The 27,480-nt window shown below is 38.2% G+C and overlaps 1 protein-coding gene across 2 annotated transcripts; it reads left to right on the forward strand.

Annotated features, from left to right (window-relative positions):
* The first annotated feature begins 3,180 nt into the window (after nt 1–3,180).
* im:7154036 (fermitin family homolog 3) lies at nt 3,181–27,213 on the forward strand. Of its 2 annotated transcripts, none has more exons than XM_017698271.2 (15): nt 3,181–3,299; nt 5,577–5,701; nt 9,994–10,227; nt 11,746–11,859; nt 14,005–14,173; nt 15,919–16,021; nt 18,425–18,532; nt 19,005–19,133; nt 20,410–20,456; nt 20,546–20,670; nt 22,231–22,337; nt 24,786–25,001; nt 25,534–25,658; nt 25,872–26,013; nt 26,200–27,213. In XM_017698271.2, exons 2-15 carry the CDS (start codon nt 5,578–5,580, stop codon nt 26,377–26,379), a joined length of 1,923 nt encoding a protein of 640 aa, XP_017553760.1. In that variant the 5' UTR covers nt 3,181–3,299; nt 5,577; the 3' UTR covers nt 26,380–27,213. The 2 variants fall into 2 exon arrangements, with proteins under 2 accessions (XP_017553760.1, XP_017553769.1); XM_017698280.2 differs by lacking the exon at nt 3,181–3,299 and adding an exon at nt 3,361–3,489.
* The last annotated feature ends 267 nt before the right edge of the window (nt 27,214–27,480 follow it).

Consider the following 27,480-nt stretch of genomic DNA (forward strand, 5'->3'; position numbering starts at 1 on the left):
TGTTTTTCCACTTTCATTTTGTGTGTGACTCCAAATCCAGGCCTCCATTAGTTAATAAATTTGATTTCCATTGATTTTTGTGATTTTGTTGTCAGCACATTCAACTTTGTACAGAACAAAATATTTCATTCATTCAGATCTAGGATGTGTTATTTAAGTGTTCCCTTTATTTTTTTGAGCAGTGTAATAAAAAAACAAATAATAAATATATATATATATATATATATATATATATATATATATATATATATATATATATATATATATATATATATATATATATATATATACACAAAAATCATCAATGGAAATCAAATTTATTAACCAATGGAGGCCTGGATTTGGAGTCACACACAAAATTAAAGTGGAAAAACACACTACAGGCTGATCCAACTTTGATGTAATGTCCTTAAAACAAGTCAAAAAGAAGCTCAGTATTGTGTGTGGCCTCCACGTGCCTGTATGACCTCCCTACAACGCCTGGGCATGCTCCTGATGAGGTGGCGGATGGTCTCCTGAGGGATCTCCTCCCAGACCTGGACTAAAGCATCCGTCAACTCCTGGACAGTCTGTGGTGCAACGTGGCGTTGGTGGATGGAGCGAGACATGATGTCCCAGATGTGCTCAATCGGATTCAGGTCTGGGGAACGGGCAGGTCAGTCCATAGCTTCAATGCCTTCATCTTGCAGGAACTGCTGACACACTCCAGCCACATGAGGTCTAGCATTGTCCTGCATTAGGAGGAACCCAGGGCCAACCGCACCAGCATATGGTCTCACAAGGGATCTGAGGATCTCATTTCGGTACCTAATGGCAGTCAGGCTACCTCTGGCGAGCACATGGAGGGCTGCGCGGCCCTCCAAAGAAATGCCACCCCACACCATTACTGACCCACTGCCAAACCGGTCAAGCTGAAGGATGTTGAGGCAGCAGATCACTCTCCACGGTGTCTCCAGATTCATCATGAAATATTTTAAAAGTTTTCTTTGATTAAATAAGCACAAATAACTAACAATAAAAGGATCATTTTAAAGATTGATTTGGAGTTTTGTGTCCTTGTTGCGTTTTTGCCCACCAATATCCTTTCACTACAATAGCCAGCATGCTTTATGCAAATATATATGTAATTTATTCTTTTTTTAATTTGAATTTGATGCCAGTAACACAATTAAAAAAAGTTTGGACAAAGCATTATGGCCTACATAATGAACTGATTTCAGGCATAGGTGGCATCCTGTGACAGTGCCATGTTTAATGTCACTGAGCTGCCAGTGTTTGTCTATGGAGATTACACATCCATGTGCTTGATTGTGTACACCTGTTATCAACGTGATTTTGGCTGAAATTTCTGAAGAGCAATTAGGAGTGTCCACATACACTATATTTCCAAAAGTATCCACTCACCCATCCAAATCATTTAATTCAGGTATTCCCTTCACTTCCATGGCCACAGGTGTATAAAACCAAGCACCTAGGCATGCAGACTGCTTCTACAAACATTAGTGAAAGAATGGGTCGCTCTCAGGAGCTCAGTGAATTCCAGCATGGTACTGTGATAGGATGCCATCTGTACAACAAGTCCAGTCGTGAAATTTCCTCACTATTTAATATTCCACAGTCACCTGTCAGTGGTATTATATCAAAGTGGAATGACAGCAACTCAGCCACAAAGTGGCAGGCCACGTAAAATGACAGAGCAGGGTCAGCGGATGCTGAGGCGCATAGTGCACAGAGGTCGGCAACTTTCTGCAGAGTCATTCGCTACAGACTTCCAAACTTCATGTGTCCTTCAGATTAGCTCAAGAACAGTGTAGAGAGCTTCATGGAATGAGTTTCCAAGGCCGAGCAGCTGCATCCTTACGTCACCAAAGCGTTGAATGCAGTGGTGTAAAGCACCACCAATGGACTCTAGAGCAGTTGAGACGTGTTCTCTGGAGTGATGAATCACACTTCTCCATCTGACAATCCAGTGGATGATTCTGGGTTTGGTAGGAGAACGGTACTTGTCTGACTGCATTGTGCCAAGTGTAAAGTTTGGTGGAGGGGGGATTACGGTGTGGGGTTGTTTTTCAGGAGTTAGGCTCGGACCCTTAGTTCCAGTGAAAGGAACTCTTAATGCTTCAGCAGACCAAGACATTTTGGAGAATGTTATGCTCCCAACTTCGTGGGAACAGTTCGGGGACGGCCCCTTCCTGTTCCAACATGACTGCGCACAAAGCAAGGTCCATAAAGACACGGATGAGGGGGTTTGGTGTGGAAGAACTTGATTGTCCTGCACAGAGTCCTGACTCCAACCTGATCCAACACATTTGAGATGAATTAGAACGGAGACTGCGAGCCAGGCCTTCTCGTCCAACATCAGTGTCTGACCTCACAAACGCACTTCAGGAAGAAGGGTCAAAAATTCCCATAAACACACTCCTAAACCTAAAAAGAAAGCCTTCCCAGAAGAATTGAAGCTGTTATAACTGGAAAGGGTGGGCCAACATCCAATAAAACTCTATGGATTAAAAATGAGATCTCACTCAGTTTCATATGCATGTGCAGGCAGACGAGTGAATACTTTTAGAAATATAGTGTACTTTTGGCCATATAATGTAACTTCAGCCTGAATGAGTGGAGCTAAACTGCTGTGGGCTGAATAGGCAGATACATGTTGATGTGTTGGATTTTATTACGACATTACATTAATCGCTTTCCACAATGTGGGCCCTTTAATAGACAAGTGAAGGTGTAGCAATGTCCATAGATTTGTGTGGTAGTTACTCTGGCCAAGAGAGGGCACTGTTTGCTTTTCTCAGTTCCAGCTCTTCATTTCATCATATTCTTCATTGATGAGCTACAGTTCTTCGCAATAACACTTACCTGTGTAACCCCCCACCCCCCACCCCTGTTATATTATATTATTCACTTTTATGACTACTTTGTCTTGTAGAGTGTATTTGATAGCATTTCATCACTTCTTTGTCATTGTGATCAAGCGTGGGGCCCTGTTTTAATCTCTCTTTTAAAGCTGATCACGAAGCAAACAAGGCAAAACAGGATGCATCTCAGTAAGAGGAAAAGAAACTATATTCTATACAGAGTCAAATGGCTTAGGAAATAAGCTAAAAAGAGGAACAGTCAATTCACAGGCTGAGTGAAACCTTAACGGGTGAGTGAGACAGGCTGGAGGAAGTGACACCAGAGTCACAAGCTGTGGGGGAGAGACAGAGGCAGAGAGAGAGAGAAAGAGAGAGACAGTGGCAGAGACTAAGGGCGTAGTCTGCTAAACGTGATTGTTGAGTACCACGAACAAGGTAAGAAAGACAAAAAGAGAGTGTCGGAAGGGCGGGAGAAGTTGTGGTATTTATGTGTGTGTGCATGTGTGGTTGGTTAAAGGAGAATGTGATGTGGAGGAGAAAACTAGGGTCTGGCCTCGTCTTCAACCTCATGGATGGGGCCTGCTCTCGTGGCCCTTTTTTAAAGTCGGCTCATGTAACCGAACTGGTAGGTCAAAGAGCCTCTAATGACGCTGGTATAAAATCCTTGAATATAGTAGACTTGATTTTGGCTTGATTTTTGACTTGACCTTTGGTAACCGCTCCAAATCATAGAAGAATGCAATTTTGTTTCATGTGGGGGCAGCCAAGGTGGGAAAAGGTATGTCACAGAGTGTAAAATGTTTCTTTCTCTTGGGAATGTAATTGAATAAAAGCACAAGTGTTCAATTTCAATTATAACCAAGTAAAGTACAAATAATACTTATTAACAGTAACAAAGTATTTAACTATTTTCCACCCCTGATGGAACTAAGTTAAACAGGCTACCCTCTTAACATCTGAAAGGGCTTGATGTATGATGTCAGGGTGGAAATAATCAAGTAATTGCACTTTGTTACTGTAGTATAGTAAGTATTGTTTTGGAGGATTCATATATGCTGAAGTTGAATATTTGGACTAAGAAAAAAAAAAACATGCATGTGCAAAAGTTTGAACACCCCCAGTCAAATGATATGTTCTGTTGATTTTATGAGCTAAACCTCTATTTCATGGACACACTGACTTTTTTCTGCTAAATTTAGTACCCAAAGTTTATTACATTGGAACAAAAACAAAGTAAAAATGTAATACATAAAAAACAATATATAAAATGTGCCATAACCTTTGCACAGGCCACACTTTATCTCTTACATTTCTTCCAGTAATTATGTATTAAAATACACAGAGGTGTGTTCTCTGTACAGGATATGCTGATTTTGCTGATATTCCTATTTTCAAGAGAATATCAACAAAACATATAATTTAACTATGGAGCCCCAAACTTTAGCAGATGACTGTACTTGAAAGTGCTCACATCTATGTTCATGCTTACTTACAATGGAAGCTGCACTATGTAAGATTTGTTTCTCAAAAATGAAACACAGAGCATTACTGAGTCAGAAGGCCAAAATATAATGTGTGTGAGCTGGTATTTTTGCATTCTAGGGTGAGCGATGGTGCAAAAATCTAATATAAATATATAATAATACCTGAAGACAGAACTCCATAGTAAATCCAGCATGTATCACTATAACCATGCAGTTTTATTCTTCCCCTTTTGAGATTCTTTTGGTCTAAAATAAAATGCAAACCCAAATTAGAGGTGTGACCAAGCAGAACAGACATTGTCACTAATGAATAATATTAAACACAAAAAGGAAAAACTGAATTTGAATGGCTAAAATGTATCTGAGTAAAAAGTAGATTGTTTTACTCACAAATATACATGAGTACATTTAAAAGCCTTATAATTTGAAAACACTCAGTGAGCACAAATCCAGCAATATTTTGCTGAACTACATATACTTAAATATGCATATTACTTACCCACCTCTGTACACCAGCAACACCACATTTTTAAAATTGCTCTCAGAAACAATGAATACAGTCATTTTTATTCAAAGCACTCCACTAAATTTGTTAAATAGGACTAATTATGCTCTTTTTGTAATGAAATGCAGGTGTTCAGTGTTCTTTAACTATTCATGATATTCACAATACACCAGAGGTGGGTAATAACTAGTTATTTTGACTCAAGTACATATGCTTAATCCCTTCAAATCCCAGGCTTATAAAGCTTATTATTCTGTAACTACAGCTAGTTTAATTCAAACTGGCTGAGTTACTCTTATGTTTTACAAATGTGTAATAAAACTTTGGGCCTGCCGACAGGCCCCTGGCCATTAAAGGGGTTAAGTAAAATGTTTTTTGTGTGTATTTTTTATTATATTCTGTTGGTGACATCTGAACTGCTTTGTCATTGGTCACGCCTCTGTATCTGGAGCTTTAGCATTTTTAATTACATCAAAAAGACCCCAAACAAGAATAGAAGAATAAAGCCACTGTGCCAGTGAGCCAGTGTTTTCTACTGTAATTAGTGGGACATAACTAAAACCTAGAGCTGCATAAAACCACTTGGCAATAAATATTTAAATAAACCCAACATTTAATTTTTTTGAATGTATGAACAGGAAAGTGACCATTCTTTATAGTCAAATATATATATTATTTAAAAAGTGAAACAAGTGTGCGTGTGTGTGTGTTCTTGTTCCTCAGCATGGCAGTGTGGGACCTGTCCGTCAGCGTAGAGGAACTGGGAGCAGAGGCTCCGCCTCTCAAAATCAGTGTCACCTCTGACCTCCACATCGGAGGCGTCATCCTCAAAGTCGTGGAAAAAACACGTAAGACTCACATAGCTTGTCCAAAGACTTGCAGACACACGTTTAACTATTCAAAAGCCGAATTTCACAGATTTTCCAGAGAAGCAGTAACATTAATATACAGTTGTATGCAAAAGTTTGAGCACACCTGGTCAAAGTACATATCTAAGTGAAAGAGAGGACATAATTCTTCACACTTTATTGCACAATTACTGTTATTTGCTAAATTTATCATGTTAAAAAAATTTTAAAAAAAAACTAGCCTGTGCTAAAGGTTTGGTACATTTGTACTTCATTTTTCCTCAATAGGTTAAACTCTACAAATAAATAGTAATTGTGCACTGAAATATTTAAATTTGTAAATTGCTTGTGGTTGGCCAAAGGCCAAAAAGATAAAATACTATAGATTTTTCATCAAGTTTGAAAAAATCTGTTGTATAACTTTGGACCATGTAATAAACTTTCATACTATATATAAAACCCCATATGATGGAAACCATCAGGACCCAGTTTCCCTTGCCCGGATTAGGGTGCCTCCATTGTCAATGCAGTGGATTGGAGCTGTAGCCGCAAGGTTGTAGGTGCCTGTCGTGGCGGCAATCCCCGAACCCATTGGTGGACACCTCGGGTAAAGGAAGCCGTCAAGCTGAAGAAAGTCTTCAGAGAGTCTTATTGGGCCTGGTTGGCTTGTGGGATTCTGGAGGCAAAAGATGGATACCGAAGGGCCAAGCGGGTTGCGGCTTCAGTGGTTTCTGAGGCAAAAACCCAGGTGTTGGAGGAGTTTGGTGAGGCCATGGAAAAAGACTATTGACAGGCACCGAGAAGGTTCTGGCAAACCGTCAGGCACCTCAGGAGAGGAAAGCGGTTCCTGACCAACACTGTATACAGTGGGGCTGGAGGGGCTGCTGACTTCAACTGGGGACGTCATTGGATGGTGGAAGGAATACTTCAAGGATCTTTTCAATCCCCCCAATGATCCTTCCCTAGAGGAGGCAAAGCTTGGAGATCTGAGCGAGGGTCAGTCCATCACTCAGGCTGAGGTAATCAAGGTGGTTGGAAAACTCCTTGGTGGCAGATCACCGGAAGTGGATGAGATCTGCCCAGAATTCCTGAGGGCTCTGGATGTTGTAGGGCTGTCTTGGTTGACACGCCTCTGCAACATCGTGTGGACATCTGGGGCGGTTCCCCTGGAATGGCAAATTGGGGTGGTGGTCCCTCTTTTTAAGAAAGGGGACCAGAGGGTGTGTTCCAACTATCGGATGATCACACTTCTCAGCCTACCCGGTAAGGTCTATGCAGGGGTACTGGACAAGAGAGTCCGACCGATAATTGAATCTCAGCTACAAGAGGAACAGTGCGGGTTTCGCCCTGGTCATGGAACACTGGACCAGCCTTTTATCCTCACCAGGGTCCTGGAGGGTGTGTGGGAGTTCACCCAACCAGTCCACATGTGTTTTGTGGATTTGGAGAAGGCATTTGACCATGTCCCTCGGGGGGTCCTGTGGGGAGTGCTCTGGGAGTACGGGGTGAGAGGCTCGTTGTTACGGGCCATTCAGTCCCTGTACAAACGAAGCAGGAGCTTGGTTCGTATAGCCAGCAGTTAATCAGATTGGTTTCCAGTTAGGGCTCTCCGTTGTCACCAATTCTGTTCATAACTTTTATGGACAGAATTTCTCGGAGCAGCCAAGTGGTAGAGGGTGTCTGGTATGGTGGCCTCAGGATTTCACTTATGCTTTTTGTGGATGATGTGGTCCGGTTGGCGTCATCAGGCCAGGACCTCCAGCTCTCTCTGGAGTAGAGCCACTGCTCATCCACATTGAGAGAAGCCAGTTGAGGTGGTTCGGGCATCTGGTAAGGATGGCCTCTAGAGGAGGTGGTGGGGGATGGCCACCTGGAGGAGGTGATGGGGAGAGGGAGGCCTGGGCCTCTTTGCTTAGGCTGCTGCCCCCGCAACCCCGACTCAGATAAGTGGATGACGATGGATGGATGGACTGTATATTTTTATATTTTCATGAAAATCAGCTTGTTAATCAAATTTAAATCATAATAAAACATACCCACCTCTACTTAGAAAGACAAATGTATTACTGATTGAAAGTTTAGAATTACTCTGGTTCTTTAATGAGCTACAAAATGTGAGAATTAATTCATATCAAAATTGAAATCGAGTTCTAAGAGTTAACATAAAAAAGCAGTTTCAGAGAGTTTCTTCATTGGTGGCCCAATGCAAATTCAGAGTTTACTTATTTTTACATCAGTTGCACATGTACAACAGAATCTTCTTGTTTCTTTGGGTTGGAGGGGTTAGACTCTACTAGAAATCATAATGTTATTTTTGGTATGGGTTACTGCTTCTGAAACATGTTTATTTATATTGACCACAGTCTTTAAGACCAGTATGGGCAGAATGAACATGAACAGCACACATGAGCTGGTATTTTCTAAAATCAATTGCAGCGGGATCACTTGGGGTCAGTTCTCAGAACTCAGGTTAAAGATTTAAAAAATAATCTTGGAAAACAATTCATACAGTTGTATACAAAAGGGTGAACACTCCCAGGCAAATTAGATGTTTAGTTGATTTTCAAAGTGAAAATATGGTAACATGTTTTCTACAGGGAACACACTTAAATATGGCTTAGGAATGTAGGGAACAATTTATTTGCTGGCTTTTATATATTGGAATAAAATAAATAAAAGTGTGCTATGTCGTTGGGACAGGCCACATTTTCCAGTATGTTCAGTTCAATAATTGTGCTTTAAAATTTTCAGAACGTAATGAAGGGCATCCAAACTTACCCAAAGCATACCACTGTATATTTGCCTATTCAGTTTACAGCAGTTTGGTCCAACCATTCATGCTGATGATGTATCTAAAATATAAATATATATCAAATATGTAGTAGTTAAGGTCTGTAACTTATAAAACAGAACATATTGAAAATTATATCATTATATTACATCAATTATATCAAGTCTTGAAATCTTGAAAATATTCTTACCCTAAAAAGTTGTGTATCATTACATCTCTTGTGATGACTATGAAGCAATATGTCATTTCTATAGTTATGAGAGTGATGAATAGTAATATAGGGTCCATGAACAGGCTTGTGTGGGTAACCCAAACCGTGGCTTCATCTGAGTGAAACAGCTGGTTAATCATAATTTTTCTGTCATATTAAAATGTAATTATGTTATTACATAGTTACATATGATTTCTGTTGCATAGAAAATGTCTTTATTTTTGGCAATTTTTCACTTTTTTGCATAATTTTGCATAAAAGTCACCCTTTACATTCTGTTATTGTTTCATGATGAATAGACAAAAATAGTCCAGAAAAAATCTGGTTACATTAACCTCCATTAAAAGTTAGGAATGGTTTTTTCTTTCTCCTGTAAAGTTTCAATTTTGGAGAGACAAGGTTTCGTACCTGATGATGATTTGTAATCAATTACAAATATGAAAAAATATATGGACAATGCTTTTTTTTCTGAACTGTCTCTATACCATATTTATGTTTATTTCATTAAAATAAAAGATTCAATAATTTATTTTGTCACTAACAAAACAAGCAACTTTTTAACTAAAAAAACAGTTATAGTAAAACATTTTAACTAATTTTAATTAGTTTTAACTCCATAATGCCAGCCAGTTGTGAACAGCCGTACTCACATCATAAAAATATTTTTCATTTTTACACAAAAAAATTAAACGTGTTTCAGTAGTGGCGATTTTCAATGTCACACACTGATTTTCAGGCTTTGGGACACATTTACTCCAAAAATGGGTTGAAACGGCTCATTATGTGGTCATGAGGGACAGGGATACATTCTCACTTCCTGCTCTAAAATACAGGGACTAAAATAAGGCTCCAGCGATGGATAAGATTATTTACGTTTCAGTAGTGAAATGAATATGTGGGACCGCATTTTTAATTTAAAACTCATAGGTTTATTTAAACTCACAGTAAATCTAAATGCTCTAAAGGTTTTTTTTTTTTTTAAGAAAGTGTTATTTTTACAGGTTGGGACAGAGACCTCTCAAAAGCAAATGCACTATAAATGATTTTGTATATATTTAGCTTATTACTGCGTCAGTTAATGCACTGGGTTTAAATAGATCAAACAAAAGCAAGGTCTGAATACTTTTTTTTTTTTTTACTGTGGAATCACAGTTTGGACTGTAGAATGGTTATATGTTTTCTTTCTGCTTAACAAAGCTACACACAGAGCAGTGATGAGTGAGAAATGATTAATATCAAATTTCCTGTTAGAACCATGACTTTAGTAACATGTCCTGTGTTGTGCTGCAGAGATTTCGAAGGACTGGTCTGACCACGCTTTGTGGTGGGAGCAGAAACAGCAGTGGCTGCTGAAGCCGGCGTGGACGCTGGATAAATGCGGAATCCATGCTGATGCCCGTCTCTGCCTCACGCCCCAGCACAAGCCCCTGCAATTGATCATGCCCAATGGAGTCACCCTCAGACTCCGCGCCTGCTTCTCCAGCCCCGTGTTCCGCACCGTCATGGGCATCTGCAAACTCCTTAGTGAGTACAGCCCTACTTTACTTGCAGGCGTACTGTCGTTTAAGTGACCCGAAATTAATGATAAGCCATTTTAGCTTTTATTCAGCTGTTTTTGATGTCAGAAACTCTATTGTTAAGATGTTCTTTATGATCTTTGTGAAATTTCTTTTTGTGGAAATTTAAAACTGTCACATGCAAACTCAATTCTTACACATAAGACAAAAATATTTCCCCTTTTACATGTAGGAACTCTTTTAAATGTAGAGCTGTATGCAAAGATTTGAAGACCCATAGTCAAATTACACACTGAAAATAAGTTAACACATCCTCTACAACATGTGACAGCCTCCAGGCCTTGCGAGCCAAAACACTGCAGACTGCAGCACACTGCCTCATTAAACACACCTGATTCAGCTCATCAGCTCATTAATAAGGCCTTCGTGAACTGAATTCAGAGCGTTAGATGAGGGTAAGCACTAATCTCCACAGCCAGGGCATTTCATTACTGGCCAACTTATTTCAATCTGTGGTAATTTAAGAAAAATACTCATATTTTATCCCATTCATATCCCATTCAGAACTAGCCAGTCATATTTCTCACAAAATTACAGAACTTTCCATGTTGGAAAAAAAAACACATCATGAATAGTACTTAAAGGTGTGTGAGAGTGAGATAAGAGTGATAGGGAATTCTTACAGATCAGGTGTAAAACTCACATTTTCCACAACACAAAACTGATTGAATGCAATTGATCAGAATTGTATGTTCTAGGTACAATGACTAGAATGAAAAATCAAACATATACAGTTTTCAAATTAATCCAGATGTAGTCAATCTGCCAAGAAATATTTGGTGTCTAAATTTTGCTTCTTTAGTTTAGCCCTAGAGGTACGACATTAATGTGGCTAGTAACCAACTGAAGTCAATAGTCACCCAAATCATTTCTGTAAATACATCCCAAAAACTTTTCCCCACCTGCTCAAGCTGTATGCAAGTCTGTATTGAGGTCATGCAGACTTGTCAGTGTCATTTAAGATACAGTATGACTTACTGTTAACTATAAAACCTATACAAAGCCTAACCATGCAGCTGAATGCTGAGAGCAGCCACTGTAGATGAAAGTTGTAGTATACGTATAAAACTGTAAATTAGATTTTTCACCAAATCATTCCTTACCTTATCAGATTTAGTAGGTGTCTTATAGATAGGAAATGGGCTGGACTTGAGCCCACCAGGACAGGAATGGAAGTGTATAGCATACAATATTTGATGACTTGCATTCAGTCAAGTCTAGTGAAGCATTCTGTGTCATGGAAATTCAGACCTTTACCCCAATCTGTGGAATGTTCCAGTTCTTATCAATGTCATTATCAATACCATGTAATGCTTTCTAAAGATTGTAAAGACTATTGGGGAAATCCCATCATTGCAGTTTTTGGTGATTGTTGATTATCTGTTGAAGTTTTTATATCTGCCCGTCCAGCAGACATGACATTTTTCGTTTTTTTTCTTCTTCTCTTGGTAACTTTATCATTCAGATATGCGTCACCCAGAAGAGCTGTCGCTTCTCAGGCCTGCTGAAGAGAAGAAGAAAAAAAAGCAAAAAGATGAGGAGGAGGTGTTTGATATTACTTCTGCACCACTACCAACAGGTATATTTCTTGTTTCAGAACAGAAAGCATGCTAAACATATCTGCACGCATCATCCACTTAATTAGAAAACAATAGCTGCATTTTAAGACACTTTGCCCATCTGTTCATGCATGATATGTGTTAGCCTTCCCTCCATTCATCAGTGATCAGTGACCACAGAACTGGTCTTGGCTGGGTATATTTGGATGGCCACCCTTGACGTATGATGAAAAGAAAGTTCAACAGTGCTCAATATGCCACTAACATGTTCATGCCTGTAATAGAAGCAGGGAGATGGGTGATGAAAAACCTGTAGAATTTTGCATAAATTACCCAAAACATATTGAGCACTGTAATAATTACAAACTTGCAAAATCTGAGGCCTCGTGCTAAGAGTGGGAAAAAAATGGTTCAGTTTAATATCACAATATTTTTGTTTAAAAATATGGACACACTGAGGCCCAAGTTTGTTATGTGAGTGTTGTTTGTCTACTTTACACATAAACACAGTGCTGTTCAAAAGTCAAAGACTTCCCTTCAGTTTTTTACTTCCTTTTCCAATCAAAACTGCCATTTAGTGTATTTCTGTTTTCTGCTTTTTTTCTGATACTAAAAATAAATAACTTGTGCTTCATTGCTGCTTTGACTGGAAATTGTGCACATTACTGTATACAAGGCTAACATTTTTTGAATGTTGATCTGAATCTGTCTTGCTTTGGTAAAATGATTGAATTATATGAAGTATAAACTTCAGAGGAAGTTTTCATTGGAAGGAATAATTTGCATAAATTGCAGTGAATTGCCAGTGAAGTGTGTCATATAGCAATACTAAAACTGCATTGGCAAGTAAAGCTAAATTTTATTCTAAGATGAGCAGTTTGTATGCGATACGGCTCTGGTTGTTTGAATACATCTCAAACAAATCCTTGTGACCACTACAATCAGAGTGTAATGTGCTGTGGTTAGCATCGCTATATTTAGTGTACTGTATGTCTGATAAAAACTACACAGAAAATGGTTAATTTAATTAACACAGTGTGTCAAGTGGCTGTGTTTAAATAAAATGTATACAATATGTCATATCAGCACAATTGCTGAGTTTTCACTTTACTTCACTTGGCCAGAATAGCACTAATGTAATGCATTCTTTTTCATGTGCGGCCAGTTGACACAATTGGACTGTATTAATTTGAAGCACCATTTTTTCCAGTGTAGCGGGGAAGCAAAATTTTAAGCACATATGTTATACATATCAGTAAAAAGCATTTGCCCACTTGTTTCTTGGTATTTGGTTTAGAGCCTGTAAGCAGTGGTCCTGTGGGCAGAAACTTATGAATAAGGTAGAGGGGGCCTGATAAATTGTGCATGCTGACAGATGGGCTACAGCCTGTACTTGTACATCTGTATGTCATGGAACTTGTGCCAAAGTATTTAGACATCCATTGAATTCAGTTGTGCACACACAGCTTGTATAATCACAATGTCATAAACATCCGCCGCTGTGGGTGGCAGCCTTTCCAGTAGCTCCGTGTTTTGTGTAGTGTTTTTGCACTTTTTTCTTACTTTTTCTATCTATCTATCTATCTATCTATCTATCTATCTATCTATCTATCTATCTATCTATCTATCTATCTATCTGTCTGTCTGTCTGTCTGTCTGTCTGTCTGTCTGTCTGTCTGTCTGTCTGTCTATCTATCTATCTATCTATCTATCTATCTATCTATGGGAAAACATTGCCAATAGAATGGGACACTCTGTAGCACCCACATGAAACTAAAGTCACCTCTTCCAATAGCGTGTGCCTGTTAGAGAGCTATAAAGCTCCCCCAGCACTGGATTGTGGAGCAGTGGAACTGCATTGTCTGAAGTGATGGAGCCCATTTAAGTATTGCTATTGTGTTAATATTATTTGTATTTATTATGATATCAGTGTTTTTCTGAGCAAATAAACAGAAAAAGCACTGTTTGATAGTTTTTGAATGTTATTTTCTCAGGTGCCTAAAAGTTTTGCACAGCACTGTATACTTAATTTTTAGTGTGAAATTGTTAAAAAAAACTCAGAAATTGCACATGACACATGTACATGCACATGCACATTGCACTCATGTAATGCTATATATATGTGAGGGGTGTGATTGCGTTAGCTGTGTGATTTGTAACTACAGGTTCCATCGTCAAGCTGGCCAATGGCATGCCTGCATTCTTCACTGAGTCTCCTCAGATGGAGAATGTATACAAGATGCTGTCAGTCAGTCAGCCAGCCCTGCCTCCGGAGACCATCGCTAAGATGTACCGGCCCACCAGTAAGGTGGACAAGGCCCAAGTTAACAGCAGGTTGGCCAAAAAAAGTCTGTAAAATTGCATGATTGAAAGATGCTTACAACACTAGCATTTGTTACAGCATTTGTTACAGTGTTTTCTAAAATGATGCCCTGAATTTACTGGTTTGTAATGTGCATCTCATCACCACATATTCTCAACATATTTCAGTCTTTCAGTTTCTGTACAGCCATGTGGAAAAGTTTGAGCACCCTGGTCAAATGACTTTCTAAGTGAGAATAAGTTAACACATCCTCTACAGAGAACATAGTTTTTCTGCAAATTTGAGTACCTAATTTCAGACAAAAAATAAAGACAAATTTTATTTGTCTATTTATTTTATTTATTCTATTTAAGTTTTACATGCTGGAGAATTAGGCTAGATTTAATGTTTTTTTATGTTAAATTCAGCAAAAAGTAATTATGCATTAAAATATATTAAAATGTTATTGTTGTGTGCTCATTTTCACTCAGAAAATCAACAAAACACTTCATTTCACTGGGGGACCTAAACTTTTGAATATGATTGTACATTTAACAATAATTCTGTTAATATATATTGATGATTTATTTATGTGGAATTGGAATTTATTGATTTTTGTCAGTGTATTATTCTGTTATTTGCATTATTATGTTATTTATTATTTCTGTTTATTTATTTGTTTATTATTTGCTCATTCATTCCTTTTATGGCAGCTGATTCCAATAATTTACATGATTTCTCACATTCTTTTCTTGTTAGTTGCAAATAACAACACGTAATAATCACATTTGTATTATTTGCTCAAATCTGCTTTGTTTAAAAACAAAGGGGATATGTTGTGGTGTGCTGACATGTAAATTCAGCATCCAGGCAAGACTAAGGCAAAAAAGGATCAGATGTATAGCTTTTGCATCATTTAGCGGCACTAACTTCAAAGTAACACTGAATGATGGTGCACAGAGTGGAAAAAAAATTTTGGTTAATAATGTTTTTATTAATATTGCATGGGAACAAATTGGACATGTGTCTGATCTGGGTCAGGTCAGATTAGAAAAGATCAGATTTGTGTATCCACACAACTCTAAAAAAATCTGATCTGTTTCACATTAAGGCAAAAAATCTGATTTGAGCCTGGTTAAGTGAACATGGCCTTTTACAAGCCCCAAATTCAGATTTTTTGCTCAGTTATGATCTAACTTGAAGGTTCACATTTGTATAGGCAAATGAATGGCATTAATGTAATTGAAGCAATAATATCACATAAATGAACCACATTTGTAATGAACGACAAACAAAGCATTTGAACAGTCCATCATCGTGAAGATAATATTCTCTGAATAGCTCACTGCTGTTCATTATTACAGTGTTACAAAGGAGAAAAAGGCTCAGATGCTTTTGCCCTGTTTAATGGTACTAACTTCAGATTTGTGCCACTTCAGTCTGCTAATGTGAATTCAGCCTTTACTTCAGGTTAGGTGCTGCTGCCATGTGAATGTTGAATGATGGCGCAGCGCAGTGAAAAAAAAGTGAATGAATTCTGATCTGATCGTTCTAAAGTCGTATGTACACAAATCAGATATATGTCTGATTTAGGGCCGGAAACACAACATGAACATGACAACATATAGGGTGAAACAAGATCTGTGCTCATTTTGCTCTTCTTTCAGATGGTTTTCTGACTAGCACGTTTTTTTCCATGTCATTTTGCTGACTGTCTTGTACAGTTGACTTATATTATGCATTATTAAAGCACTCACACCGTTTTGTCTGTCCTCAGGTGGCTCGACTCTTCTCGCTCTCTTCTGCAGCAGGGATTGAAGGAAAATGACAAACTATTTTTACGTTTTAAATATTACAGCTTCCACGACCTCACGCCTCAGGTGAGTTCACAAAGAAAGCCTGCCACATTTTTATGTAGTATGAGCAGATTGCTCATGCAGTGCCTTCCTACTAGGGGTGTACAGTGCATCCGGAAAGTATTCACAGCGCTTCACTTTTTCCACATTTTGTTTTGTTACAGCCTTATTCCAAATTTAATTATATTAATCTTTTTCCTCAAAATTCTACACAAAATACCCCATTGTGACCATGTGAAAAACGTTTTCTCGAGAGTTTTGAAAATTTATTAAAATTAAAAAACAAAGAAATCATATTTACATAAGTATTCACAGCCTTTGCCATGAAGCTCAAAATTGAGCTCAGGTGCATCCTGTTTCCACTGATCATCCTTGAGATGTTTCTACAGCTTAAATGGAGTCCACCTGTGGTTGATTGGACATGATTTGGAAAGGCACACACCTGTCTATATAAGGTCCCACAGTTGACTGCATGTCAGAGCGCAAACACCAAGCATGAAGTCAAAGGAATTGTCTGTAGACCTCCGAGACAAAATTGTCTCGAGGCACAAATCTGGGGAAGGATACAGAAAAATTACTGCTGCGTTGAAGGTCCCAATGAGCACAGTGGCCTCCATCATTCGTAAATGGAAGAAGTTCGGAACCACCAGGACTCTTCCTAGAGCTGGCCGGCCGTCTAAATTGAGCGATCGGGGGAGAAGGGCCTTGGTCAGGGAGGTGACCAAGAACCCAATGATCACTCTGTCAGAGCTCCAGCGTTCCTCCGTGGAGAGAGGAGAACCTTGCAGAAGGACAACCATCTCTGCAGCAATCCACCAATCAGGCCTGTATGGCAGAGTGGCCAGGCGAAAGCCACTCCTTAGTAAAAGGCACAAGGCAGCCCGTCTGGAATTTGCAAAAAGGCACCTGAAGGACTCTCAGACCATGAGAAACAAAATTCTCTGGTCTGATGAGACAAAGATTGAACTCTTTGGTGTGAATGCCAGGCGTCATGTTTGGAGGAAACCAGGCACTGCTCATCACGAGGCCAATACCATCCCTACAGTCAAGCATGGTGGTGGCAGCATCATGCTATGGGGATGTTTCTCAGCAGCAGGAACTGGCAGACTAGTCAGGATAGAGGGAAAGATGAATGCCGCAATGTACAGAGACATCCTGGATAAAAACCTGCTCCAGAGCGCTCTTGACCTCAGACTGGGGCGACGGTTCATTTTTCAGCAGGACAACGATCCGAAGCACACAGCCAAGATCTCAAAGCAGTGGCTTCAGGACCACTCTGTGAATGTCCTGGAGTGGCCCAGCCAGAGCCCAGACTTGAATCCGATTGAACATCTCTGGAGAGATCTGAAAATGGCTGTGCACAGACGTCTCCCATCCAACCTGATGGAGCTTCAGAGGTACTGCAAAGAAGAATGGGCAAAACTGCCTAAAGATAGGTGTGCCAAGCTTGTGGCATCATATTCAAAAAGACTTGAGGCTGTAGTTGCTGCCAAAGGTGGTTCTACAAAGTATTAAGCAAAGGCTGTGAATACTTATGTAAATATGATTTCTTTGTTTTTTAATTTTAATAAATTTTCAAAACTCTCGAGAAAACGTTTTTCACATGGTCACAATGGGGTATTTTGTGTAGAATTTAGAGGAAAAAGATTAATTTAATTCAATTTGGAATAAGGCTGTAACATAACAAAATGTGGAAAAAGTGAAGCGCTGTGAATACTTTCCGGATGCACTGTATATCTCTCTTTACTGTACTGTACTGTAACTTTATAGCCTGCACTACAAAATCAGTGTGATGTAGCTGCATTCTGCTGTACACTTTAAAATACAGTAACCTTCTGTATTTTTACAGAACAACTGTAAAAGTAATGCAGCTCAGTAGCCAGTGATTTACTGTAACTTTACATATGATAAAAATTAATATTATGACATTTATAATTATGTTAATATTCTCAAACATTAAATAAAATAAAATATATGTAAGTTTCAAGATATCAAATTCTAAAGCAATATCAAAAAGCATATTTAGTCACATCTTGCACTGTATACGCACAGAATATCTCAAGTAAGTATTTTAAAATGCAAATAGACATTTTACAGACATTATGCACACATATGACTAAAAACCCACTAACGGCGTGTTAGGACACAGATCTCTAATGTGTCATAAAACATTGTGCAGTATGTATATGAAGGGCACTATAAGGCTCAGGATCAGTGTTTTATCATTATCAACATAATGCTAGTGTAGACTTTTAAATCAACACAGCTGTATCAAAGACTGTTGATCTGTTTTTTCATCACATCTGGTTTTCCATCACCACAGCTCAGTTGGTTGGGTGTAGTTGTAGAGAAGCACAGTGATTAATTCTTTCTTCAGCTTTCCTTTAGAGCTCTGATCTTGCTCTGTTTATGTTTCTGTATGTGCAGTTTGATGCTGTGCGTCTGACTCAGCTGTATGAGCAGGCCAAATGGGCCATTCTGCTGGAGGAGATCGAGTGCACAGAGGAGGAGATGATGCTCTTCGCTGCCCTCCAGGTAAACACAGTGCTGTGCAAAAGACCAGCAAAAGAGCTAAAACTATTTATCTGGACAGTGTGTACAGTTTTGCTTTAAAATAACACTATGCAATTTCAGAACACAGACAAATGAACATAACATAGTAATAACTATATGTATGTAAGTAATATGTTGTGAACACAGCTTCTCGTCCTTGCTGACGAGACATTGTATAGATTTACTAATGGGGAGGGATTGGTATACTTTAAACCTTTTGTTTCACTGTTACATACTCACACATCAAACTCCTTTGTTTAAAAAAGTGGGATTTTTAATGTAATGTACTTTCCTTTCTATAAACAGCACAAATGATGTAACTGTATGAAGTCTTTGGGAAGCAATATTGTTCCCGTGCCCCAGGTTCATGGCATGAAGGGATGAGTGCATTTAACCTAACACATAATCATTTTTCACACGTATTAACATTTTGAATGTATGTGTAACCATCCAGTACCACATAGGAAAGGTTTCTACAACGGAGCAGCTGGTGGCATCTTGTCCAGCCATGGATGATCTGGACTCTGCCTTGCAATGCCTGGAGGTCAAGATGGAGGCAGAGACCAGTGCAGATGACATGTTGGTGTGTATGAACATACATACAGTATGTTTTTTGATAAATCTGTGAATAAAACGTACCGAAAAAGAAATGTTTTTGAGATATTGAGGATTCAACTTCAAACTTTGGTTCCAAAGTGAAAAAAATGAAAGAACTATTCAGGCCTTGGATAAAGTTTAAATGGTACTCAGAACTTAGATATTTATAGGGATTATGTTAGGATTTATTTAAACTTAAGGCAATAATTAAGATAATAAGGTAAATATGTGCACAATGTGTCTGTCTTAAACCCCTAACCCATAAATTTGAAGTTCTAAAGACAAAACGTAGACCTCGTCATTTTTATAGTTTTTTTTTCTTATGTCGTTTTTTTGCTTTCTTTTTAAGTGAAGTTGAAAGATTTAGATGTATTATTATCTTAGTTTTTTCAGTTAAAATAATAGCATTAATAGCACGTGTAATGAGATTGCATCCCTCTCATGTCTAGGCCTGTCATGGTCACATGGTGAGCAGTCAGATCCCACTGTTTGTAACATTTAAGAATCTTTTTGTGTTTTAATGTAAAATATTATGGGTTCATATGTTCAAAGCTGTGTTTGCTAGTCATGCTTAAACTGATCCAAAATGTTCTAAAATCATCACTACAAGTTTTGGTAGTGTTAAGATTGTTTGAGTACTGACAAAATGTAATATTCAGACATTTGTTTTAATAAAATAGCATAATTAAGATATAGGGCTACTGAATGATCAAGCTTAATGATAAAGTCTCAGTCAATTAAAAGTATGAAATGGGTGTTGATCTCTGAGTTTATCTGTTTGAACATTAAATATATTGTCTTTGTAGTGTATTCAATTGAATAGAGGTTGAAAGGGATTTGCCAATCATTGTATTTTGTTTTTATTTATGTTTTACACAACGTCCCAACTTCATTGGAATTGGGGTTGTATATAAACAGTCTTTAGGATCAGTCTTAGAACATATCTGTCAGATAGCTGCTGAAGCTCACAGTTGACACTGCAGTAGGAAAGCAAGAAAGAAACTAAAAGCATGTGCTACATGAACATGTTTGACCACATAAAAATTTGGGTTTTAGTCTCTTACATTTCAAAATAAAATGTCCTACTTTTAGATCAGAGCCTGATGAACTCTACTGGTAAATGCAGTAAAATGGTTACGCTAAGCGTGCAGGTGTTTGGGACAAAAAGTGGGTAAATTTGTCTTTGTGTCACGTCATGTTCTCAAACATTTTACCTGGTAAAATAAAGGTTTAAAAAAAAAAATGTTCACTTTTTGTTTCAGGAAACAATGACAGCACCAGAGCTACATGACTATCTGAAGATTTTCAGGTGAGATACAGGCAAATACAGGCAAAAGTACACACACACAGTGTAATAAACGCCTGGCAGTCTATGAAATGATTTTTGTGTCTCTTAAGGCCAAAGAAACAGACGCTTAAGAAATATAAGCAGTTCTGGTTCACCTTCAAGGACACGTCAATTTCCTACTATAAGAGTAAAGAAGAAAGCTGCAAGGAGCCAATACAGCAGATGAACCTCAAAGGTCTGTTTATGTTTATTACTGGTTTAGGTATTAAAAGTCACTGGGCAAAGAAAAACAGATATCTCCAAAATGGTAACTTTACAAGAGAGAGCAAAAATATTCTTTACTCTCAATGTAAGTTATAAATAACTTGAATAAAGAGATTTATCCAAAGCATTTTAGGAGAATTTCTGTTATTCCATGTATCATGAAATGTTCACACAATGTGAAGGACAGCTGCTGAGACCTAACTAAAAACTAAATGCTGCAAAACACGAAGATGCTTGTGTTTTAGATAGCAATGAGGGCCTAAATGTAGTTTAGTATGTTATTTGTCGTTTTGTGCAGTATTCTGCAGTGCAGAGCTATATTCCTCAGCCCCGTCGATTTTATATTGTTATTTCATTTTTTTGTTCTCTCACTGCAATACCCAGCATGCATTTCACAGGTGTGTAATAGAACCATTGCATTACCAATCCTTGCACTGTCAACCAGTTTTATCTGCTAGTTGCTGATCTGTAGGCTAAAAAATACAATCAAGCAAGCTAATTCAGTCACTGACTAAAATACAAAGAGAACAGCGATTTTATCTTTACTTAGCACAAACTGGAAGTCAGAGACAAAAGTTTTACCCTTTGAGCCAGAGAGAAGATGGTAATCTTTAGATAGCCATCTAGATTGTGATCTGATAAGCCATTTCTGTGTAAGCTAGTCTCTCCATTGTAATGATCATTTGAAGACTGTTACTGGTCATATGCAAAAGTTTCTCCAGTCATATTACATTTTGTTGCTTTTCTAAGTGACAACAAATACACATCCTCCACAGAGATCACACCTCTGCAGGTTTTAATGCATAACAACAGTTTATATACTGAATCTAATATAATAATAAGGCATAAAATTAGGCTAATTCAGAAGTTATGTCACGTTTAAAATTTTATATTTTTTCTAATATAAAAAAACCCAGAAAATCAGTAGGTTTTTTAAATTTTAGGTTTTAAAATAGGTTTTAAAATGTGGTTCTATTTCACATAATATATGATATTCCTAAAAATTGTGACCATAAATGTGAAAAAACTTGCATAGCTCACGGAAAAGACTGGGTTTGTTGGCCTACACTGGAGGATGCTAAAGTTAGCTTCTCATTCTCCAGCTTCCAATTTTTTGTTCCACCTTAAATGATGTAGTAGATACAGTCTGGCAGGAAAATTCAAATAGCTAATTTTGATTAACTGAGCAGAGAGATAAAGGTTGAGCCTGAACAAGTAAAAGTGAACTATCATTCTTACTTATTTCAACATGACAGTGACAAGCCATGTTCTTCATGTTGCAACAACAGGGCGCATTATCAAGTACAAAATACAATACAGAAGTAGCATTTAAGAACACTTTTCTGTAACCAAATTGGTCATATTAAAAAGCAGTAATTCCAGATGTTTGAAAGGGAGTATTTATGCACAGTACACAGTCAAATACAGGCCCAATAAACATGCCTTCATAAGAATCATGCTCACACATACTCTGTCAGAGGACACTCATCAAACATACACACACTCACGCCAGATACTGCTTCTTCTTCAGGCTGCGAGGTGGCTCCTGATGTGAGTGTGGCTGGCCAGAAGTTTTGTATCAGGCTGCTGATTCCCGAACCTGAGGGCATGAATGAGGTCTATCTGCGCTGTGACAATGTGAGTGTCATTCATGATCTCTGTCCAGGGTTTATTACCTATAATTTAAACTCACTGAACAGTAGTGATGTACAACTTTGAGTTTCTAATCAGAGCCAGAGCTGCTGATTTAAGGATATAGTGACAATGAAATAGTCCTAAATGTTGTTTACCTACTAGCTGTGATGGGTCATCATGATCAGTGGGTTTAAAAAAGACCAGGTGAGAGATTAATGTTAATGTGCATAAGCACAAACTTTTTCCACTTCCAGTGAATTTGCCCTAGATGGAATTTCACTTAAATCATTAAACATACGCTCATTAAAAGTTAGTACATCAATAATGAATAAAGGAAGCTAATATAGCCAACTTCAGTGAAGCTTATAGAGAAGTCATGCAGAAGAAAGACCATAGTGGACTGGGATGGTCTACATGCCAAAATTCCAGAGCAATCTTACTGAGAAAATAATGTAACAAATTTATGAAAACCACAACAAAAAATTGACATGATTTACATTTTTACTGAATTGAATGTTTTATTAGAGCAGATGAAAGTATTTTTTGATTTTCTACAATGCAAATTTTGTTCCATTTCTAATCTCTATTTATAGCTGCCCTAATCTCAAAAATATTTATGAAGAGCGTAGTTTTTCTGTAGCATGAACTGTGCATCTTGAACATGTTTCTTGACCAGAATTTGCATACAGAAGCTGTTGAGCAGTGCATGGAAGAGACAGAAGGACTGAACTAGGTAGTTCTCTGACCCACACAGCCCGGCTTTATTAGTAAACGATCAGCTTGTCTTTGGTTGGGACATAATGGAATACAAGTGTGGAGAAAAAACAGAATAATGAAATTTAAGTATCTGTATTCAGTTCACATTATATTGCAAGGCAGTGTTCAGAACACTTATGTTTTAATTGTTTATAAGAATACTTTTAGAAAAAAACATATTGTCTTTAAAATGAACACCATCTGTGCTTGTTTATTATTTATTTTAAGTCAGTGCATTGCATGTAGAAAACATGCTCTTTAGACAGACTCCAAGAGGAACTCAGCTTATGACTTCTATACAAACACTGAAGTTCCTGCTAAAGACTAAGTGGACTGATAAATCAACACGATGAGCCAGCAATTAATGTCAGTGTTACTGAACTCTTTCAAGTGATGGTTGAACTGAACAATCTCCATGGGATCTTGATGAGCTTTCAGTATGCATTTTGGTTATTTTCCATCTGATCATATTCCATCTGATCATATTGTGGCTCTAGCTAAAATGTGCATTGGAAATGTGTGCTGGAAATGCATATGCTCTTATTTGATAGAATGCAACCCAGCTTTGGATCAGGTGGATTGCCTATTCTTGTGAATTTAGAGCTTGTCTACCCCTGCAGCACCATGAGCTTTGTTCCGTACAACTGTTTGGGAGATTGTGTTCAGTTTTGTCCTTTGCCTACCAACATTCTTTCTGGAAACTTTGCCTTTTTATAGTTTTTATAAAACTTATGAAGGGTTTTTTCTATAAAGAACTGTTTCTAATGGGTCCAAATACATCACGCCATCGTAGACCCCCAGAAAGGCAACTTTTGAAGCCACTGCTGTTATTCCCTCAGTTTGATTTTGCTAGAAGCATGCTTGGCCATGCCTTCCTACCTGTATTGTATTGTATTATAAGTGAGGTCTATGTAGGGCAATTTAGGGAGAATGAGAATGTTAGTTCAACCAAAGTGAGATAAAATTGCTTCAAAAAGGCTTTTTCAACCCAGGCTGCCCAACAAGTGACCCATGGTCCAAGGTTGGCTACCCTAACCCCACCTCACCCAAAAAGAGAACAGGCATATTTATATGCTGTATATGAGTTATTAAAGCTACACTCTGTAAGATCTGTTTTATAAAATTGAAGTCAGAAAAAAACATTCTTAATGATGTTGTGTGTGGACCATGTCCTACATTTTTACATTTTAATGTCACACACACTGGTTCAAAAAAGAAGGTCTGACTTGATGTTCAGGTCTCAAACACAAAAATCAACATAATGATGAAGATATGATGACAATAGTAGATCATTCACTTACATCCTCAGAAAACATATCCTTTACCAAGTTGTGACTTGAGTTCTCTTTGAATGCTCTTTCAATGTGCTCACAATCATTAGATTCACCCATTTGGGGAAGGGGACTGAAGCACAGCCAGCACACACACATTTCTAAACCACATTTCTTATCCTTCTGGGTAGCAGGAGGGTGCTGGAGCCTATCCCAGCTGTATAGCCAACATTAAAAAATAAAAATGAAAAGTTTGCAAATGCTATTGAATGGACCAGCTGAAGGATGATTTGCTCTTGCCAATACTTTGCTGTGGTGCTACTATGAATTAAATGAACACAATAAAAAAACAAAACGAAAAGTGTCCATTGGCTGAAGTGTACAGTTATGAAAGGCTCTTTTTTGCTTCTCTGTCTCTGTGCAGGAGCAGCAGTACAGCAAATGGATGGCTGCATGCCGTTTAGCCTCAAAGGGAAAGACACTGGCTGATGCCTCTTTCTCCAGCGAGGTCCAGAGTATTCAGTCCTTCTTAGCGATGCAGAGGACCACGCCGGGCAGTAAGGCAGTCCAGAGCGATGATAGCATCAACACACACAGCCTTGTCTCTCCTCGCTACCAGAAGAAGTACAAGCCCAAACAGGTAGCATCAAACAACCATGGCAATGTTTACATTCAGACATTTTTGTTAAATGGGAATTCCACTGTTTGTAACAACTTCATATATAATTCAATCACTGAGATGTAACCAAAGTCATTCAGAGTGGTTTGATGTAAAATGGTGCCTTGTAGAAAAACCAGGGGTTGCAATGTCTACAAAGGAAAAATAGCTAGCAGTGAACCTACACACATCTTCTGAGTTTTTACCTGTAATGTTGATAATGGTAAAAAGAAATAATAATAAAACTGATTTAAACAACAAAACAAACAACAGAAAACAGCATTTTGTCCTGCAGATCAATGTGAAACAGTGTCTAAGGCATCAGGCATCTGCTTCCTATCACCACTGCTGGGAACAATTCTGACCAATGTCACCTCATCACTCCAAATGACTTTGTCTCTACTATTTAATTACACTGACCCTCTTAAGACATCTGTTCTGTTGAATTTTTTGGTATACCCATTGTTATAGGAGTTACAGAATGCCTCTTTCTATCTCCTTTTCTTTTGTTCAGCTGACCCCTCGCATTCTGGAGGCCTATCAGAATGTGGCACAGCTTTCACTAACAGATGCCCTCCTGAAGTTCCTGCAGATATGGCAAGCTCTGCCTGACTTTGGAATCTCCTATTTTGTGGTCAGGTAAGCTCATAAGCTGATGCTGCCCACACCGGTGTTCCTCAAAATTCCAGAATATTCTTTACTGTTTACTAAGCCAAATTGCCAGGTAAAGTTTCAAGCTATAAATGAGAGGTTAGGCATTTTCAGCCTCTGTACCTTCTGGGCGGTGAATGGAGGTGAATCTGATTTGATATTTACCATCATTTTAATTTGCCACTTGGTCCATGTGAGCAGGTTTAAAGGTTGCCGTAAAGACGAGGTGATGGGCATTGCCAACAACCGCCTGATTCGCATTGACATGAATGTGGAGGAAGTTGTGAAGACGTGGAGGTACAACACGATGAGACAGTGGAATGTCAACTGGGACATTAAACAGGTGTGGTGCATGTGCTTGACTGAACATCAGTTTTTTCATTCTATATAATTGGAAGCTTGCATCATCAAGATACTACATACAGAAGAAAGTTGTCTATCTCCTGTTTTCTCTTTCTCCGTGTTGGCAATACTGTTCTTTCTTTGAAGTAAACCTCTGTTGTTTATTCATCTCTGATTTGGGTTTCAGGTCGCCATTGAGTTTAATGGTAATGTGAACATCGCCTTCAGCTGCGTGACAGCGGACTGTAAGATTGTGCATGAGTACATTGGCGGCTACATCTTCATGTCAACCCGGAACCGTGAGCAAAACGACACACTGAATGAGGAGCTCTTCCACAAACTGACAGGCGGCCACGATGCTATCTGAGAGAACTTACACCTCAAAGTGGAGAAAGACTAGAGAAATTTCAATAAAAAAGATTTCTGTCCTGAAAATGGTCCAAACATCCCCATGAAGAAGTTTATGATCCTGAATCTCCAAGAGACAATCCACATTTAAGGCAATTTGCTTATAACTGCTAAAGAAAGACTAGAGTTAATAATCCCTTTTCCCATGGAAAACCGAATGGATTTTCCTCTCTTCCTCTAAATGAATTTATTGTAGTATGTAAAAATACTGTTTTAAAATGTACCGTTCGCTTCCCAATCCATACTCCCCTTTTGAATTCACTGTGTACTTGTGTCACAAAAACCAACATATTTACTTGCATTTACATGCAGTTTAGCCCTGCCTATTCACACCAAGTTATAAGGGATGTTTCAGCCCAGACTGCTGTTTGAATGCAGGGCATCCAAGCAGAAGAGAGATCATTTTCATATACTAGCCTTAAAAACAACATCTCGTTTATTTCTAAGGGATAAAAAGAGGTTTGAAAATGGTTGTGTAAAAATGAATTTTAACCATTTTTGATGAATAAACCCACACAAAGGTCATTACTATATAACTGTTGAATATAGGACCTTTTAAAGAGTATGCATGCTAAAACTGCTTAAGAGGAACAGAACACTTGCTGTATCCAAAAGGTTGATGTTTTGTGTGACCCATACAATGGAACACTATTGATTATCTGTTTTGGATAGTCATGCGTTTTGTGGAGTTATGTGGACTATAGAGTATCAGCTGCATAGTCACTTGTGGGCAGCGATCTCGGAAGTGTTGTCAGCATGCAATTGTGAATAAAACCATGAAGTGCTGGGTTAAGGGTCAGTGTAATGACTAAGAGAAGGATTGCAGTAAACTGCATCTGCGTTTTGGTTAAAACGATTTGTCATTGGCTAATCATTGTAAGAGACAACCATGTAATCATCTTATCTCAAGATCTATCTGCAAATGTAGAATGAACAACAACGAACAGTGGGTTACTCCAAGGGTTAATTATCTGCAGAGGCAGCACTCACATGAATATATTAAGCAAGGAGTCCAAATATATGTCTTTAAGATTAAAATAGGCTTAAATATTTGTCCTGT

The sequence above is a fragment of the Pygocentrus nattereri genome, chromosome 23, assembly GCF_015220715.1.
Source record: "Pygocentrus nattereri isolate fPygNat1 chromosome 23, fPygNat1.pri, whole genome shotgun sequence".
Taxonomy (NCBI): Eukaryota; Metazoa; Chordata; class Actinopteri; order Characiformes; family Serrasalmidae; genus Pygocentrus; species Pygocentrus nattereri.

What these genes read in the sequence shown, in the direction of transcription:
- im:7154036 (XM_017698271.2), top strand. Translation starts at nt 5,578, where the DNA reads ATGGCAGTGTGGGACCTGTCCGTCAGCGTAGAGGAACTGGGAGCAGAG. An exon ending in GGGCATCTGCAAACTCCTTA is followed by an intron (nt 10,228 to 11,745) that starts GTGAGTACAGCC and finishes TTTATCATTCAG; the next exon opens with ATATGCGTCACCCAGAAGAG. An exon ending in TCAACTGGGACATTAAACAG is followed by an intron (nt 26,014 to 26,199) that starts GTGTGGTGCATG and finishes TTTGGGTTTCAG; the next exon opens with GTCGCCATTGAGTTTAATGG.